The sequence below is a fragment of the Molothrus aeneus genome, chromosome 1, assembly GCF_037042795.1.
Source record: "Molothrus aeneus isolate 106 chromosome 1, BPBGC_Maene_1.0, whole genome shotgun sequence".
NCBI lineage: Eukaryota > Metazoa > Chordata > Aves > Passeriformes > Icteridae > Molothrus > Molothrus aeneus.
In genome coordinates, this window is record NC_089646.1 from 21,742,590 (window position 1) to 21,759,454 (window position 16,865).

At 42.2% G+C, this 16,865-nt stretch overlaps 1 protein-coding gene across 1 annotated transcript in view; it reads left to right on the forward strand.

Moving 5' to 3' along the window:
• The first annotated feature begins 506 nt into the window (after positions 1–506).
• Positions 507–16,865, forward strand: part of NMT2 (N-myristoyltransferase 2) — a 35,450-nt gene continuing 19,091 nt past the window's right edge. Inside the window, exons 1-3 of the mRNA XM_066552816.1 lie at positions 507–740; positions 9,145–9,280; positions 14,248–14,392. Coding sequence (XP_066408913.1) covers positions 631–740; positions 9,145–9,280; positions 14,248–14,392 — 391 coding nt within the window. The 5' untranslated portion in view covers positions 507–630. The remainder of the gene's footprint in view (positions 741–9,144; positions 9,281–14,247; positions 14,393–16,865) is intronic.

Genomic DNA, 16,865 nt, shown 5'->3' on the forward strand with positions numbered 1-16,865 from the left:
TAATACATTTGCTTTTCTCTCTTCCTTTCTTCCAATTTGTTGCGACAAGCAGCTGGGTATTTTGTCTATGTCTAGTAGCACACCAAGAGTCACTACTAAAGCTCTAAGGAGACCTATGAAAACAACTTGGGCGTCCGACTGTTTATGGCGTGAGAAGGAAACGCGGCAAGCCGGCAGGACGCGTGTTGGAGCTGCCCAGGCCCGGCGGCTGCAGGCCCAGCCCGAGGGGCTCCGGGGACGGACCCGCCGGCGCCGCGCTCGGCTCTCCCGCGGCTCTGGGGGCAGCGCCCACGGACGGGATCCCCAGGCCGCAGAGGGCCGGCGAAGCAGCGCGGAGGTCGGCATGACGGGGCCCATGTAGGGCCGGGCCCCGGAGCGCACCGCCCCAGTGCACCGGGCTGGGCCGGGCAGGGCCGGGCCGGGCATGGAGCGCTCTCCGCCCGGCCCCGCCCCGGTCCCCGCGGGGTGGCGGGAGCGGCCGGGCAGCCCCGGCGGCCGCCGCCTCCTCGTTCCCCGGTTTTGGCGCGGGGAAGGACCGCAGCTAGAGGGAGCTGCTCCGGACCGCGTCTGCCCGTGCGCCCCGGTTCTTTCACAGGCTCCCCCGCCCCTTCCCTCCCTCCTTCCCCCGTGATGGCGGAGGACAGCGAGTCCGCGGCCAGCCAGCAGAGCCTGGAGCTGGATGACCAGGACACCTGCGGCATAGACGGCGACAATGAGGAGGAGACCGAGCACGCCAAGGGGTAGGGGCGCGCTTGGGGAGCGCGCGTGGCTCGGGGAGGCAGCTCCGTGTCCTCCACCGCGGCAGAGGCCGGGCTGGAGGTGCCCGGGCCGGGCTCCCCTGATGCCCGGCGCGGTCCCTCGGCGGCGCGGGTGTGCTGGGCGCTCCTGCCCGCTGGCGGGCGGCCTGCGCGGCCCGGCCTGGCCCGGCCCGGCTCATCCGCGGCGCCTGCGCCGGGCTGCCGAGCGGCCCCAGCCCGGGCCGCCTCCCGCCGCAGCATGCGGGCGTGGAACGGCCCTGCCGCCCGGCCCGGAGCCCCGCGCCCTTCTGCCCGCAAGGGGAGAGGCGGGAGCCCGGGCCCGGCCCGGCCCGGCCCGAGGTGAGGGGGCGGCGGGGCTGGCACTTACCCGCCGGACACCGGCCTTAAAATCGCGCCGTATAAGCGAGGGTAAATCCTGCCTTGTTGTTGGCGCTTTTAGGGCTTGGGGGCGTTTCTGCGTATTTCTGGCCGTCAGGAAGTCCCCTGCAGCGGGGAGATGCCCCCGTGTCCTCCCGGTGGTTCCGGCTGAGCGGCTTCCGCGGGCCGTCCCGCGCCCATCCGCACCCACAGCCACCGCCCGCTCCCTGCGGCCGCGCTCCGCTCCGGGCATCGTCCGTGTCAGCCTGTCCTGCCGACACTCCTCCTCAGCCATTGTCCTCCCGGAGATGTTACCTCCAGATCCACACGCTGTGGAGAGCAGAGCGCGTGTTTTAGCACGGCAGTAGCCGGGGCAGACGCTGTTGTCTGGTTGTAGTTCCTTCTCCACTAATCTCGCGTCTCAGATCTTCCCACGCTGAGGATCAGGCGGTGTTTCAGTTGCCTGGGGAGCTGATGGGAGAGGCAGCCAGCATCGCTGCGGCCCCTGCCACCCGACCGGTGCTGGGCTGCCTGCAGTATGACTGCGTTCAGGCACGAGGTGCCAAGGTTCTACCTTGCTCTGAATGCTTTTGGGGCGGGGGAGTGGGAGGAATATGTTTCAAAAGTCGGCTTCATTTAATTTTATTTTTTTCTCTTTTTTGAGGGGTTAAAAACGTGATTGCAGAGAAGGCGCTTTGTTGTCGCAGCCTGGAGTGGCTGGAGTAACCTAAAATAGAACTAGGTTAATCTATACAGTGCTACACAAATATCTTCCTCGTGAATTTGTGATTGATCTGCTTGAGAGCTTTTCTGTAGGTGACTGATGTTTGAGGATGTACGCTGTTTGCTGTCTTCTGCTTCTGGGATTTGGTTGACAACACTCTTGAATGTGGCAAGAAAAATCTAAGGGACTTTGAAAGGCTGACTTGTCTAGAAGGCAGGAAGGGGAAAACTTTGATGCTCTGTCATTGAGATAATGGCACACACACTAAAATAATCACGTTAGAAATAATTACAGTAATATAAATCTGGGATATTAAAAGGGACAAAATAGTGGTTTGTTATTTTGGGGCTTTTGTTACATTTGCTTCAGTAAGTATGTCACAGTTGGTGATTCCCAAATACGTGAAACTAAAGTACTAAGAGCAGAGAGTTGTTATTTATTGTTCTTCATAGGAACCGACCTGGCATCCTAGTTGGGATTGTTTAATAGCCAGGTAATTATTCAGGTAATGATTAGCCACGTAATGATTCAGGTAGTGATTCATGTAATGATAGCCAGATTCAGGTTTGATTCAGGTAATGCCTCTCCAGAATTCATTTGGATTGTATTCCTACTTCAGTTTCCTCTCCTGTCTGTCTGTCTGTGTGCCTGCCCGGGCTGTAGCTGCCCTCTGTGCGTGGCTGTGCTGGGGCTGCTGTGACAGCGAGTGCAGTGTGTAAGGAGCAACCAGGGAACAAAGAATTGCACTTCGGTGTGCTCTGAGTCACAGCTTGCTGCTCTACTCCAACACGTGTCTCACTGCTCTCTAAGGGACACCAGCTGCAGCCTGCATCGTCTTCTACCCAAAACCTGTCTGTTGAATATCCCAGGTGTATTTTAATGAGTGTTTTTTAGTAAGTTTAGTTAAATGAGTGGTAGATCATTCCAGTAGAAAAAGCCTCTTAAGTATTAGTATCTGCTGCATGAAGTCTCATATTGACTCTTGAATTACTTTATTTTCCTGTAATCTTTGAAAAATCTTGTTTGCTGCTCTTTGTCTGGAGGCTGAAATACTCAAACAAATTCCAGCAGATGAAAGGAAAAATCTCACAGTGGAGCATGCAAGATCTACTCTTGATCTGAGAGATTAACCTATAGTAATAGGAGCCTAATTAATTATTCTCTGTTTTCTCCCTGTCATTGTGTATTAATTCTTGAGGTAACTTTAAAGCTTGCTTCAAGCTTTTAGATTAGGTTTTATATGCTTAAGCAATTTATGAGCAGTCCAACTACTTGAGACTATGACTGTGTCAACTGACTTGCTAAATTCTGTGTGGTCTCCATTAGTGCTGATCAGTATTTAATCTCATTCTATTTTAACCTGCACTTTTTTAGAAAGAGGCAGAATATTGTGTGTCAGTCTCTACTGGATTGCCATGTAAATTAAGTTATTTTCAAGATGTTTCTTGACATTTGAAAACAAGTCCTTAGAATATTCCCCACAGGAAAGCGTGATTTTTAGATACATATGACTTTTTTGTTTTGTTTTGTTTTAAATTTGCAGGATTTTTTTGTGCTTGAGCACTGAATGAGTGCAGCAGAAAATAACCATTTTGTAGCTCTTAACTGTGAAAATGTCTTTGTCCTCTGATTCTGCTCCTGTTTTTTAGAGGCAGGATTATGTATGTTGTGTGACTCATTGCTGTTTTCCTGTTCTGTAGTTTGCTCCTGCTAGACGCATTATGCTGTATTTGTTCTGTGTTGTAATAAAGTGTGATTTACAAAATATCTTTGTTATTGTGTATGTAGAAAAAAATGTTGCACCTGGATCCACCCTGCTAAGTCCAGCCTTATAAGGTCTCTCGCATTCTAAATAGCTCCTTATGTTCACTGCCAGAAAGGCCTTGGGCATAAAACATTTAGTAAACACATGAGAAAAAGGTATGACCTTTAAACAACTCCCCCAGCACTCACAAATTATTTGCTTTGAATGTTTTAGTAGTATACCCCTGTAATTATTGTTAAAAAAGGCCAACTTTATAATGAATACTACTTCTAGATTTAAAAAAGAAGCAAATATTTTTAGGGTTGTGGAAGCAGTGCTTGGTTTTAGCAGGTGGGTTTTACGGCTCGGAGTACAGATTACAGACTTGGAGGGTGAGGCAGAGGAAACATGCAGATCTGAGGAATACTCTTGGGTTAGGGTTTAAAGTATTGCTGCTAGGTTTTCATGCTAAAAACCTTGCATTCTCAAGTATTGAAATGTATACAAATGAAATCTTCGTGCAGAGAGGTTCTTTGTACTGACAGTTTGTTAGTAAGTGGAATTTGAAGGGCATAGGCCCTTCTGGTCAAGACCTTGCTATATTGTCTTGGAGTGGTGGTTTTTTACAGCAATGAGAAAGCCCTTTGCACCTAAACCTCCATCTTTATGAACCAATGACAGCCCTAGTATAAATAATACTGCTTCAAAATTTTCTGAAGTCTTACCCATATACATGAGACCTGATTTTTGTGATCAAAAAGATCTGTGTAACATCTTCAGAAATGCAGCTTTGCAACCTCACTTACAGAGAGAGAAGTACTGTGAAGGGAAGAACCCCACACAGGCCTTTGCAGTTTAAAAATAAACATCTGAAGTACATGTTTGGTTTTAAATTTGAGAAATTGCTAACTTAAAATTACCATTCCGTGTAACATAAAACAGATGTTGACATTACAAAAGTCTGTTTCTGCTAAAGCAGAATTTAGTGTTCAAAAAGGAAATTAAAATAATGGTGACAATTAGTCAGTGAGAAAGATAATCTCAAACTAAGGGAACCAAAACATTTTGACCACCTGAACAGGATAATTGTCATGCTCCTCTGGATTTTTCTGTCTCAGCTTTTCTATTAATTTGCTCTGAGCCTCCTAAAGTAAGTTCCTCCACCCTTGCCACACTTCTTCCCAAATGCAATAAGTATTCCTATTTTTCAGTTTAAAAAAACCCAATCCAACCAAAACACCACCACATGCAGGGAGAAGCAAAAGTATTTTTTCCCACATCTATGCAAAACACCAGATGTGTGTACATAAGTGGAAAGGTATGTGGGTGGGATCATGGGCTTGCATTTGTGACTTGCAGACAAAATCATAAATCTGTAGGCCTAAATGACTATCTCGCAGTCCTATCCACAGCCTGTTTCTGGGGCAAGGTGAAGTCATTTTGGGGGAGAATGAGGTCTTTTGACCCTTCTCCTGCTCAACTGAATTTTGATTTGCATGTCCCTTTTATGCTGGCCTCACCTTTTTCTTATTCATCAGACTGACAAAATTGTTATTGTGGGTGCAGTTAAAAATATCTTAGACTGTGCCTGTACTTACATATAGCTGAACCTCAGTGTACAGACTTGCCCTCCTGTCATTAAAGTTCTCCTGCTATAAGTGTGTCTCCACTAGACTGAGATAGTCAAAATCTTCCAGAAGTCTAACATTGAATGGTTTTCTTTGTATAATATGTTGTGGTCTGTGTGCCGGCTGCACTGGGGCAGATGTGTTGATCTGATGTGTGAAAAGGTCGTGTTTCCTGACCTGCCAACTTGTCATGGCAGCACCCTGAGCTCTGTATTGGTTTTCTGCTTCCCACATAGGACCTGAGCTCAGAGTTGTGTCATTTTACAGGTGCAGAGTAGTTTGGAAAAAGAGATTTCATGCTTGAAGGTCAACTTTCATAAAAATGGGAAACTTTTTTCCTCCCAGCCTCTACGTGTGAGATATAATTCAATGTGTGGTCATATAGATGTATCTGACCAGACAGAGCAGAATTCAGATCTTAGTCAGCAAACAAACAAGAATGTCAGAAAAAAGCTTTTAATAGGAGCCCTTGGTTTCAATCTTGTTACCTTTGCGTATCCTTTGTGCTGTCAAGTCCAGCATAATTGCTACAAGTTGAGCAACCAAGTTCCTCCCTTCCCAGCCATTCTCACTCCCAGTTTTAGAGCCTTTCTGTTCTTTTCAAGGCAGAGCATGAGAAGGACAACAAATCCTGAGATGTTTTTGTTCTGCTTCTGCCCTGATTTCATTGGTATCTCTGGTTGTAACTTGTGTTGGACAAACCTGTTTACTGAGTAGAAGTTTCTGTGTGCTGCCTGCTGCCAAATATCTGGGTTGCAGGCGTGCCTAAATAGTAGGATGAGTAGAACTCTATTTAAATCCTCTTTTTACACTGTGTGGACTGTAACAGTAAAAAATAAACTGACCCAAGCAGGAGACTGCATAAATAACTGCTCAGAATGATCCCTGGATAACCTGTCAGACAAAGATACCAGTATTTGTTTTGCAACAGTGTGAAAGATTTAAACCTGAAGGTCAGAAACCAAGGACTGGGATTTTGGAACATTAAAAAAATTTAAAAACTAGTAGTGTATTTTTAAATGCCACATATATTTTACATAGTTTACTTCTGTCTTCCTTCTTTCTCTGCTGAAGACTATACATTTCCAAATGAAAAAGGTCTTGAATTGGTCAAAGTACAAACTATGATTGTCCTGGCAAAAGTACGTTTTGACTGGGGATAACATTAGTAAAGCTTGGCAAAGCTGATTTTTCTCCAGAGCTGCCAAACTTTTTTTTTTAGCTCAATTGTTCATTATTTCACCAAACTAAATAAAACATTGACTCTCAGGTAATCCTAGTGAGCAAAATTCCCCTGTGGTGTATGTGACACTGGATCATCCTGAAAGACAAGAAGAGAAGTGAGTTGCACTGGTGCAGTTTGGGGCTCAGTGCCTGCTCAAGGTGTCTGTTAAGAGCAGTGTTTGCTGAAACTCCAAATAGCCTGGTGTTCAGCACACAAACCCTTGGGAGCCAGCTCAGAGACACAGAGGCATCATTTGTTTGCTGTATGTGAGGTGCTACACGGAAAGACAAGTTTGTGGACAGTTGCAGAAAGTAAAAAAAAGACTTCCTTAAATGAATCCCAGCAAAGGTGAAATCACTTCCCCTGGTATTTTTATCTCAGTTTTGCCAGATAGAGGTGGTGAAGTCCTCAAACACATGTTGAGGTTTTACTGCTTTGTATTTATAACTACTTGCTAGTCTTTTGGCTCCGTTCTGTGTTTAAATTCTGTACAAAATATCAGCTTGGTATATAGGCCTTCAGATAGATTTACATTTTATTCTTTTAAATGATACTGTGCTGCCCAGGTGGCCAAGGAAGCTAATGGCATCCTGGCTTGTGTCAGACAGAGTGTGGCCAGCAGGACCAGGACAGTGATCGTACCCTTGTACTTGGACTGGTGAAGCCACACCTTAAATCTGTTTTGAGCCCTTCCCTAGCCTCAAAACTGGAGCTGGAGCATATCCAGAGAAGGGCACCAAAGCTGGTGAAGGGGCTGAATAATAAGTCCTGTGAGGAGTGGCTGAGGGAAGTGGGGTTGTTTAGCCTGGAGAAAAGGAGGTTCAGGGGGGATCTTACTTCTCTCTACAACTCCCTGAAAGGAGGTTTTAGCCAAGTGAGGGTCAGCCTCTTCTCCCAGGTAACAAATGACAGGACGAGAGAAGATGGCCTCAACTTATATCAGGGGAGATTTAGACTGGATGTGATGAAAAATCTCTTCACTAAAGGGATTGTTGAGTATTGGTAAAGGCTCCCCAGGGAAGTGGCAGAGTCAGCATCCTTGGGGGTATTGAAAACGTGTAGATGTGGCACTGAGTGATGTAGTTTAGTGGTGGACTTGGGTTAATGCTGGGCTCAATGATCTTAAAGGAGTTTTCCAGCCTTAGTGCTGTGATTCAATGAAATTGTGATTCATTGTGGATCACGTAGGTGATCCGGCAGTATGCTTATTCTGCAACAAAAGATGTTCTCCCTGAGTCACTTACACAAGTCCATCTTTTGTTTCTGCAGCCTTCTAGTAAGTGCTTCAAACTCTCTTATGTCTCCAGTGTATTTGGTCTGCTCTACTGTTGTCCATTGAGTAGCAGCTTGGTCCTGTTCTAGAGGCTGTGGCATTTACAACACTTTCATTGGGAGCATAACTCAGTGTAAGCTTGAATGTTATGAACTTCTTGAGATTGATCTTGCACTTCAGACTATTCTAAAGTACAGTAAGGATCTCACAAAAATCAGTCTTTGCTTAGTTGCATTGTTTGGTTAATTGCAGGCTTTGGGCCTCCCAACTGGAGGGAGGGTGTTTACTCGACAATACCAGCTCAGGCAAGGTATAGATGCTAAGACTTGTCATCATAATCTTGAAAGTGAGCATGTTACAGCAAATAATATATCCCTTGCAAATATGTTGATCCTTATAACTTCAGTTATGTTCTTCTGAGTTTTCTTTCTTTTTGTTTGTCAGTATGATACATGGGGTTTTTCCCCCTCCAGGATTAAAAGAAACATTTGTTTGTTGCATTGACTTTTTTTCTTTTCCAGTGAAAAAAACCCAAGGCCCCCAAACTCTGATATCTGTCTTCAGTTCCATTATGTGCATATGGTTTTACTGAGAGATTAGCCTCTTGAAGACAGTTTAGTGTTAATTGACTCATTGCCTCCGTATTTTTGTTCTGTCTGAGAGTTGCTAACACATCCCACACTTTGCAAATTCTGATCTAATCTTGATTCTATATCTTGATTATCTTTTAAATAAAAATCTCCTTTAAGAATAACTTAAGTTATCAATAGTCAAAATATATCAGAATCCTCAAGTGCAATTTTTACTTTGTTGCTGAGGCTTTTTAACTAAGTTGACCCCATTGTGCTTATTGTTTTAAAGCACAAATATTTGGTTAGTTTTATATTGTCTCTTACTGGGATTTCAGCAAGACTTTCATTGCAGCTTAAGTTAGGAACAAAATTTCCAGAAAACAGAATGTTTCATCTGGATTCTTCTCAAATTCAGATGTGTCTTATGGTTGAGCATGAAGGAGAAAAAGTGTTGGGACACTAATAGTTACTGAGTTTCCAAGGAGGTTAATTTCCTCGGTTCCCATACTTTCTTGTGTTCCTCTGAACTGTTGAATTTGGTCTTTTTGTTTTTGTGCTGGATAATAGTCTGGAGAAGAGCACTGGTTTCTATGTAGTGTCACAATTTAACATGAGTATGTCAAAATGCCTGGATGTGCTAGTGTCAGAGTATAAAACAAATGAGACAGCACTTGCAGGAAGTTTTTCATCAACTCTCTCAGTTCCCCACTTCCTTGCTTTTTTTCTGCTGCCTTTTCTTTACATTCAAAGCACTGTTAGATTTTTCATATCAAAATGCTGGCTTTTCCATATTTAACTTTTTTTAAATTTAAGGCTCAGTGGTATTGATTTTTCTTATTGCACATTCTTTGCATCTCTGGCAGAAGTCCTGGAGGGGATTTGGGAGCGAAGAAGAAGAAAAAGAAGCAGAAGAGAAAAAAGGAGAAACCAAATTCTGGAGGCACCAAATCAGATTCTGCATCTGACTCCCAGGAAATTAAAATTCAACAACCTTCAAAAGTGAGAGCCTGGTTCTGTTTTAATTTGTGCGTGCTTTCTAATTTAATTTTAATTTGCATGTCACTTGTTGTTGAAGTGAGTTGGTAGTTCTGTCTTAGTGTGTGAAAATTAAGCAAATGGTTCCTGTCCTGAACAGAGAGAAGCAAGCCAAGACCTGGTGTTTTCAGAGGTGCCATCACCACCACGGTGGTGTACTGTGAGAAAGGCAGAGGAGTTTTGTCTTTCTCTTTGAGCAGTTAGAGCTTGGGCTAGTGACAGCCTCATTGCATAGAATCATCATCTGTGATGTATAAAAATAAATAGATTTTGCATTTGATGAATTGCCTTTAGTTTTTAGCCACCATCCGACTTGGCTTAGTGCAGTTTTGGTCACTTGTGCAGCATGAAGCTCTCTCAGCAGCAGCAGCAGGAGGGAAGGTGGGGCTGCTGTGCTAACCAGAGTCTCTTTAGGGCAAGCAAGCAGCATGTATTTGTACATTAAATGCAGTAATCTTAAACATGGAGATAAAGGCTGAAGAAACATTTTGCTTTCAGAAAGGCCTCCACTATAATTAAGAATGCAAAATTGCTTGTGGGAATGTACAGTCCTTGTGGATTTTCTGATAAAATAGCATTGTCTGTGTGTGCTTTTGTCTATCGTGTTCTGAATGAGCAGTGAATAACATGGTGTGGTGCCTTTTTAGCATACAGCTTTTATCCCAAGAGAAATCTGAGTGCAAGAACTAAAGTTTGTAAAACTAAGAAAGTTTATGTACTGTTGAGCATATTGAGGTAGTTATATTTGCTTTATCTGATTATTGTGGACAATTGTACCAACAGGAATCTTTGTCCTATAAGATTTGGCAAGTACATTGGGGCTACCAACTAATTTTAGGGGAAAAAGATTGTGTTCTGGCTCATTAGGATAGTGATAGATTTTTGTGTTGTCCCTTTAGATCTTTTCCATGTTACCCTGATTGCTTTGCATGGGCACATTTGGCACAGGGGACACTTTATAATGTGTAGAGAGATCTTAAGTACTTTGCCACATGTTTTGATACTGCCTTTCTGTAACACATGGCATGAACTGCTAATACAGGAAGGCTGTTGGCAAAGGATGCACAAGTAACTCACTCTCTTACAACTGACATGAGGTAAATTTTTGTGTTAACATAAAGGCATAGTTAATTGCTATAGTATCCTATGAGTTCGTTGATTTTCTGCTGACCAAGGTTATTGTTCCATGTGTTGCCTCTAATTGCATTAAAAGAAATCTACTTCATAGTTTTTTGCATTTGTGTGCAAGATTTTACTCCTGCACCTTGCAGTGTTGCCCACCATTTCTCTGATGTGATGGGTGGTGCAAATGTGGAAGGCTACTCTTGTTCCAAGTTGTGTGCTTAGAGTGGCACTGTTCATGATTATTTTACTGACACAAGTTTAATTGGTTCATTAGTAATCTCAGAAAAGTTTCTATTTTATTGGCATAAAGAAAAAGGTCTTATATAAGATTTTCTTTCAAGCTCTAGGCAGCTAAACCACTTTACTCTTCTTTTATGGCTTTCACTTTTCTCTAGTTACAAATGCATCAACATTGCCTGGGGGGTTATTTTGCCTTCTCTGCTGTGTTGCAGGTCTGTCTTAGACAACTATTCTGTTACAGATTTTTTGAAAGCATCTTAGACTGCTGATCTGGATCTGTGTGGAAAAGTATATTTATTTTGTCTGCTACTCAAGTAATACTTAAATTTTTTATTCATGTGCTGTATGAAATTTAATACAGAAAACAGGCTTCTAGTGTTTGCTTGCTCTTGGTTGAAAAGAATATATTTTAGAGGAGAATGACATTGCTGACCTTACCTCTAAGAGACTATATGCAAGATCATCAGGCAGAACTCAGTGGGGCTCATTGAAAAGGATTTTGAAAAAGTATTTGGAGGTCATGTGAGTTTGTGAACAGATCTGTCAGTGTGGAGATGAGTAAAGCAGAACAGTGAGTCTCCTTGGCTTCTGTCTTCCTCAAATGTGATGGTAGTGATAGGAGACTTTTGAACTCTGGTGTGAGTGCAATTATAGCAGTAGAGGATTGTTAGCATTGTATGCTTACAGTGACTTTGAGGAGACTTCACTGCCCATCTCACAAGACTTCCATCTCTCCCTATTACAAGTTCCAGTGATGTAGGCTGTCCACACTGACACAAAGAAACCTTGCCATATCTGCAGTCTCATCAGTCATTATTGTAGCCACTGGTGGCCTACACAGCCTAGTCACAGAACAATAGATTGGAAGGGACATCTGAAGGAAATTTGACCAACCTGCTGCTTAGAGCAAGTCCAGCTAGATCAGGTTGCTCAGGCCTATATCAGGTTGCTTGGTGTCCAAGGATGGAGACTTCACAATCTTTGTAGGTAACTTATTCCAGTGTTTGACTACAGTTTTCAGTTAAAAAAAAAAAAGTTATTCCTTATATCTAAATGGATTTTGCTGGTTTGCAATTTGTCTCCTTTGTTTCTTGTCCTATCACTCTGTTCCTCTGAAAAGATTTGGCTCAGCTTTCTTTATACCCTCCCATTAGGCAGGAATAAGATTTCTCCTACTCCCTCAACTTTCTATTTTTAAGGCTGTACAAACCAAGGTCTCTCATCCTCTTCTCCTTGCGTGTGATGTGCCTCAGCCCCCATTTATCTTGGTGCCCTCCAGAGAACTCGTAACAGTCTGTCAATGTTCTCCTTCTCCTTGTAATGGAGAACCCCAGACTGTAAGATGTGACCTCAGGGATGCCAGATGAAGGGGAAGACTTCCTGGCCAGTCTTGCTGGTACTACCTAGTATGCAGCTGTCCTTTGCTGGCCAGCAATCTGCTGGCTCATGTCCAGTCTCTGCTCACCTGAACCTCCAAATTCTTTTCTGCAAGCTGCTTCTTAGCCAGTCCATGCTGGCCTCTGCCTTTGCATGGGTTTTTTCTATCCCAGCTGGAGGACTTTGTATTTGCCTTTGTCAAACTTGATTAAGTTTCTTTTTCCAGCTTGTCAGTAGCTTTGAATAGCTGCTCTGTGGTTCAGCATATCAACAATTCTAGAAATTCTTCTTCTAGGTATCATCTGTGCACTTGCAGAGAAAGTACTCTTTGTCAAGTCCGGATCATTAAACAGTGTTGACCCCTGAGTCCTCCCCCTTGCATTCTTGGAAATGGGTATGACATTCCCCTTTATCCATTTATAGGAAACTTCCACCAATTCCTATTTTAAACTTAATAGATGTTAGTTGCACTAACATCAGCCAGCTCCCTTAGCATCCTTACATGCATTTGGTCTGTTTTCAGGGACCTATGCATGATTAGTTTGCTCAACAGTCCCCAGCTTTCTCTCAGACTGCTGCAGTGCACAGGGACATCCAAGGCCTGAGGTCATCAACAAAACTGAGGCAAAACCACCATTTCCTACCTCAGCCCTGTTGTACAACAGGGCTGTCTTGTGCTGTGAAGAGATATTTGCCCTAAACTGAAATTAAACAAAAGAGCTGGTTTTTGTTTTTCTATTAAAATGTGAAGTTCTGTGTAGGTTTTCCTTGCTTTCTATTGAAGGAAAACAAAAAGTGTTAAAAGTAAACTTCTTAGTCAGGCCAATCTCTGAGTGTTTTGAAGTGAAAGGAATTCCTCCTGATATCCCTACCCATGGTCTATTTAGTACCTGAACATTAATTTCTTACTTATTGCTATGTTAGCAAGATCTTTCTTACGAACTTTTTTTTTTAGATTTTCTGCTTTTTTAATGTAGAAGAGATATTATAGACTTTAAATAAATATACAGAATAAATTACCATGTGTCAGCATTTATGTATGATTTCATGATGTACTGATGAGATTTCAGAATTTATCTAGTGGCATTAGTAACTTATGCCTCTGTTATCTAATCCAGAAAAAAGGTAGGCTTTTTAGGCTGCAACAGTGTTGTTCTAAAGTGTATAAACATGTTAATTCACATGTTTAATTCACATAATTACTCAGCTGACAGGTGTTTAAGGTGAAATTTGCAATACTTAAACATTAGGTATTTTGTTTCATTAATTTAGATAATAAAAGTGTTTATTATAAATAGTAAATGATGGGCTGCTTGAGCTCCAGGCACAAAGTTTTGCTCTTTTTGTGATTGAGGATACCAGAGGCTGATCATCCAAATTAAGCTTTACCTTCATTATTACATTTATTCTATGGTGGTTTTTCAATGTATGAATCCTAGAAAGAAAGTGAAATATGGAAATAGTAGTCCTTTGCCATTCAGTTAAAAAAAAAAAAAAACAAAACCAAAACCGAACAGTCTGGCTTGAAATCTCAGTGCAGAATTGCTTACAATTTTCCAGTACATTTGAGACTTCTTTCAGATGCATTATTGCACTGCAGTCTGGGGAAACCTGAGCACAAGCATGCTGTTGGTATGCCTCAGAACAGGACTTACCACTAGGAAGATAACAAAACAAAGAGATTTAAAAAGAGAGAGGGAAAAATCCCTTTAGATTTAGAGGCCTGTTACCATTATTCCGCTGTACTGTCCTTTGCAGGAAAAATTCTTATTCCTGTTACATATACTCAGAGTGATCAAAAAACTCCATGTGTACCAATGGTACCTTTATTGTTAAATACCTAAACTGACCCTTTTTTGGTATTTTACTGTGTTTTACCAGGGGAACAGGGACTATAAGAGGCATTTTTTATTGTGATACAGTATCCTGTCTTAATGCTGCTGTATTTGTGTTAAAAATGTTGATGTTTCTTGGTTAAATGCAAGTACTGCTGACAACTGTTTTGTTTACCTGTTGCCCACCTAACTTTTTTCCACCCTCCTGTCTACAAACATTGTACCTAAACTAACCATGATGAGAAGAGTGCCTGTGAGAATAGGTAACAGTAAAAGAAATTAATATGTTTGTACAGCTATTCATGAAGTAAATGTACTCAATAAGCTTCTTGTTCTGTTTATCTATTTGTGCAGAACCCAGCCATTCCAATGCAGAAGCTTCAAGACATCCAGAGAGCAATGGAGCTGCTCTCTGCATGCCAAGGCCCAGCAAAGAATATTGATGAGGCTGCCAAACGTAAATACCAGTTTTGGGATACACAACCTGTACCCAAACTTAGTAAGTTTAACTGGATCTGTGTGAAAGAGCTGTCTTATGATCATTAAAGAAATGTTGTGCTAGCTCTGTGACGTGTTCTCTAAAAGGGGTATGAAGTTGGACTCTGTGTGGTAGGGATCCTTAGTCTTTTGTGTGTGCTTATGTGCAATTCTTGATATTTAGTTTATGTGGAGTTCTTGATGTTTTCCAGGGAAGTGGTTGTCTTCCCTACAGATAATATGAAGATACAGTGGTAATAAGTCTCATTCTGATGTCCTCTGTAAAAATGGGAAACACTATTGAAATAGCATTCTTTTGTGTATTTTAGGTCTGAAATATTGAACAATAGAACATAGAACTCTTTTTCACTTTAGGAGAAGTAAGAACTCTTAAGTGGTGACAAAGAGTAAACATTAAATTTTTTATTAGTAGTATTTGTTTTATTTATTTATTTGGATTTCCCTACTTTTTTTTCAATAAATGGATTTGCTATCATAGAAGTAATGACTCTCCTGCCATAGGTTGCACTGTTTTCATACAGCTTTAAGTAGACAGTGGTGCTTGTCTGATACACAAACTCTTTCTCTGCTGTGTGTTCATGTTCCCCTCCACAATGTACACTACCTTGAAGATAAGCTTTCTCAGATTCTGTTCTCTGTTCTTGATTCCAAGTGAGATGATGAGGTGATCTCTCCTTGTCTTTAAATTTATAATGAATTTGACAAATTATTTTTATATTGATCTGATCTCTGATAACGCAGTTGGTAAATCCTCTCATTGATGGAGGAAGTAGTTGCTGACTGTCTTGTGTTTTCTGTGTTGCTTTCTGAACCTTCTTTTTCTGCTTTCATTATCTTCAAGAGAAGCAATTACAGCTTTTCAGTGTGAACATACCTTGGGGTCCCTACAGGTAAAACCAGTAGCTGGTGCTGCTCTGTCCTGCAGGTTTCTCTCCATTGCACTGGAGACTGGTATAGAATAAGCAGAAATAAGGTAGAGTCTGAAGCACAGGAGCACTCTGCTCACTCTCGTCCACAGGCAGCTTTTCACATTAATCCATGGCTATAGCTTAACCTGCAGCAATCTCATTTCTTCCTGACTTTTCTTGCATAGAGAAGTCCTGAGTAGAGTCCCTGGATACAGTATTTTCCTCTGGATTGGATTGAATTGAATTGAATTGACCTGCCATGGCTTTTCTCTGTACAAACTCTATCCAAATACCTGCATAAAGTAATGGTAGTAATCATCACCAGCAATCCAGCCTAAGTGGAGAAAGACCCTAGCCAAAATAAGTTAAAGGGTAAATCAAAAAAGGCTCTAGCCATAATCAAGGTTTTCCAGAGCTAGTTCAGTGTCTGTGCAGTAGTGCCAGGAGTTCAGTTCAGGCTAAGCAATGTATCTTACAGCACTTAGAGGGGAGAGTCTGTCAATTGCCAGTCTAAAATGGCCTATACAGTGGCTCAGAAAATGATTTGTTAGTGGTGTTCAGTAGATATATGCTTCATTGAATTTGGTCAGTGAGGTTTCGTCCAACAGTCTCTATGAATTTCTTCTTAATCCTACAGATTTTTTAGACTTTTCTTTATATGCTGAATTAATGGATTGGGAAGTCATCACTAGTTGGTATGCTTTATGTGTTTAGGTGGAAAAAATAATTTAACAATTCAAGAAAATGTTGTAGAGATCTTTGCATTAAACTCACTTCAGAATCCTTTGGGCTTCAGGTTTAAAATATTAGCAATAGGTCCTTTAGTTATGCCAAACCTGCCATTTAGTGACAGTAATATTTGGGCTGTTGGTACTTTTCAGAGTTTGCTTAAAAATGCTAATAATTATGACCTTCAAAACTGAATGGCAGGCCATAAATATTAGTCAGGATTGTGCATCATATGGAAGAATTCATACTCAAGGGAAAATTGACTGTCTAGTTTGATGATGGCTGACAATGAGGTTGAGTGTGTACAGGTAAGAATCAGAGGGAAGGCCAACAGGGCAGATACCATGTTGTGAGTCAGTTCTAGACCTCCCAGCCAGGATTAAGAGGCAAATGAAATATTCTTTAAACATCTGGCAGAAGTCTCACAATCACTAGCCATTGTTCTCATCAGGACTTCAACGTACATAGGATTTACTACAATTATAAAAGTGACTTAATTATAGATTCTTAAATCTAGATTCTAGATAACAGCATTCCTACTATACGCAACTCACATTGCACACAGGCACAGAGTTGTTTACGTGCTACTGTGTTCAAAGGTGCCTGTTAAAAATTCCCCTTGAGCCCAGTGACATACATTGAGTCCCTTGCATTTCTCAGCAGGCAGGGGTTGAGCTTTGAGGAGTGGAGGGTGTCAGTGTAGGCCTCGTGCTCAGCAAGTCTTCAGAGCATAAAAGACATCCCTCTCAGAGGGAGGAGCTGGTGCAGCCCACTGTGGTCCAGGGCACTGTAAAGGGCCTCACTTAGGACCACTCTTCATAGGATTGCCAAATAATT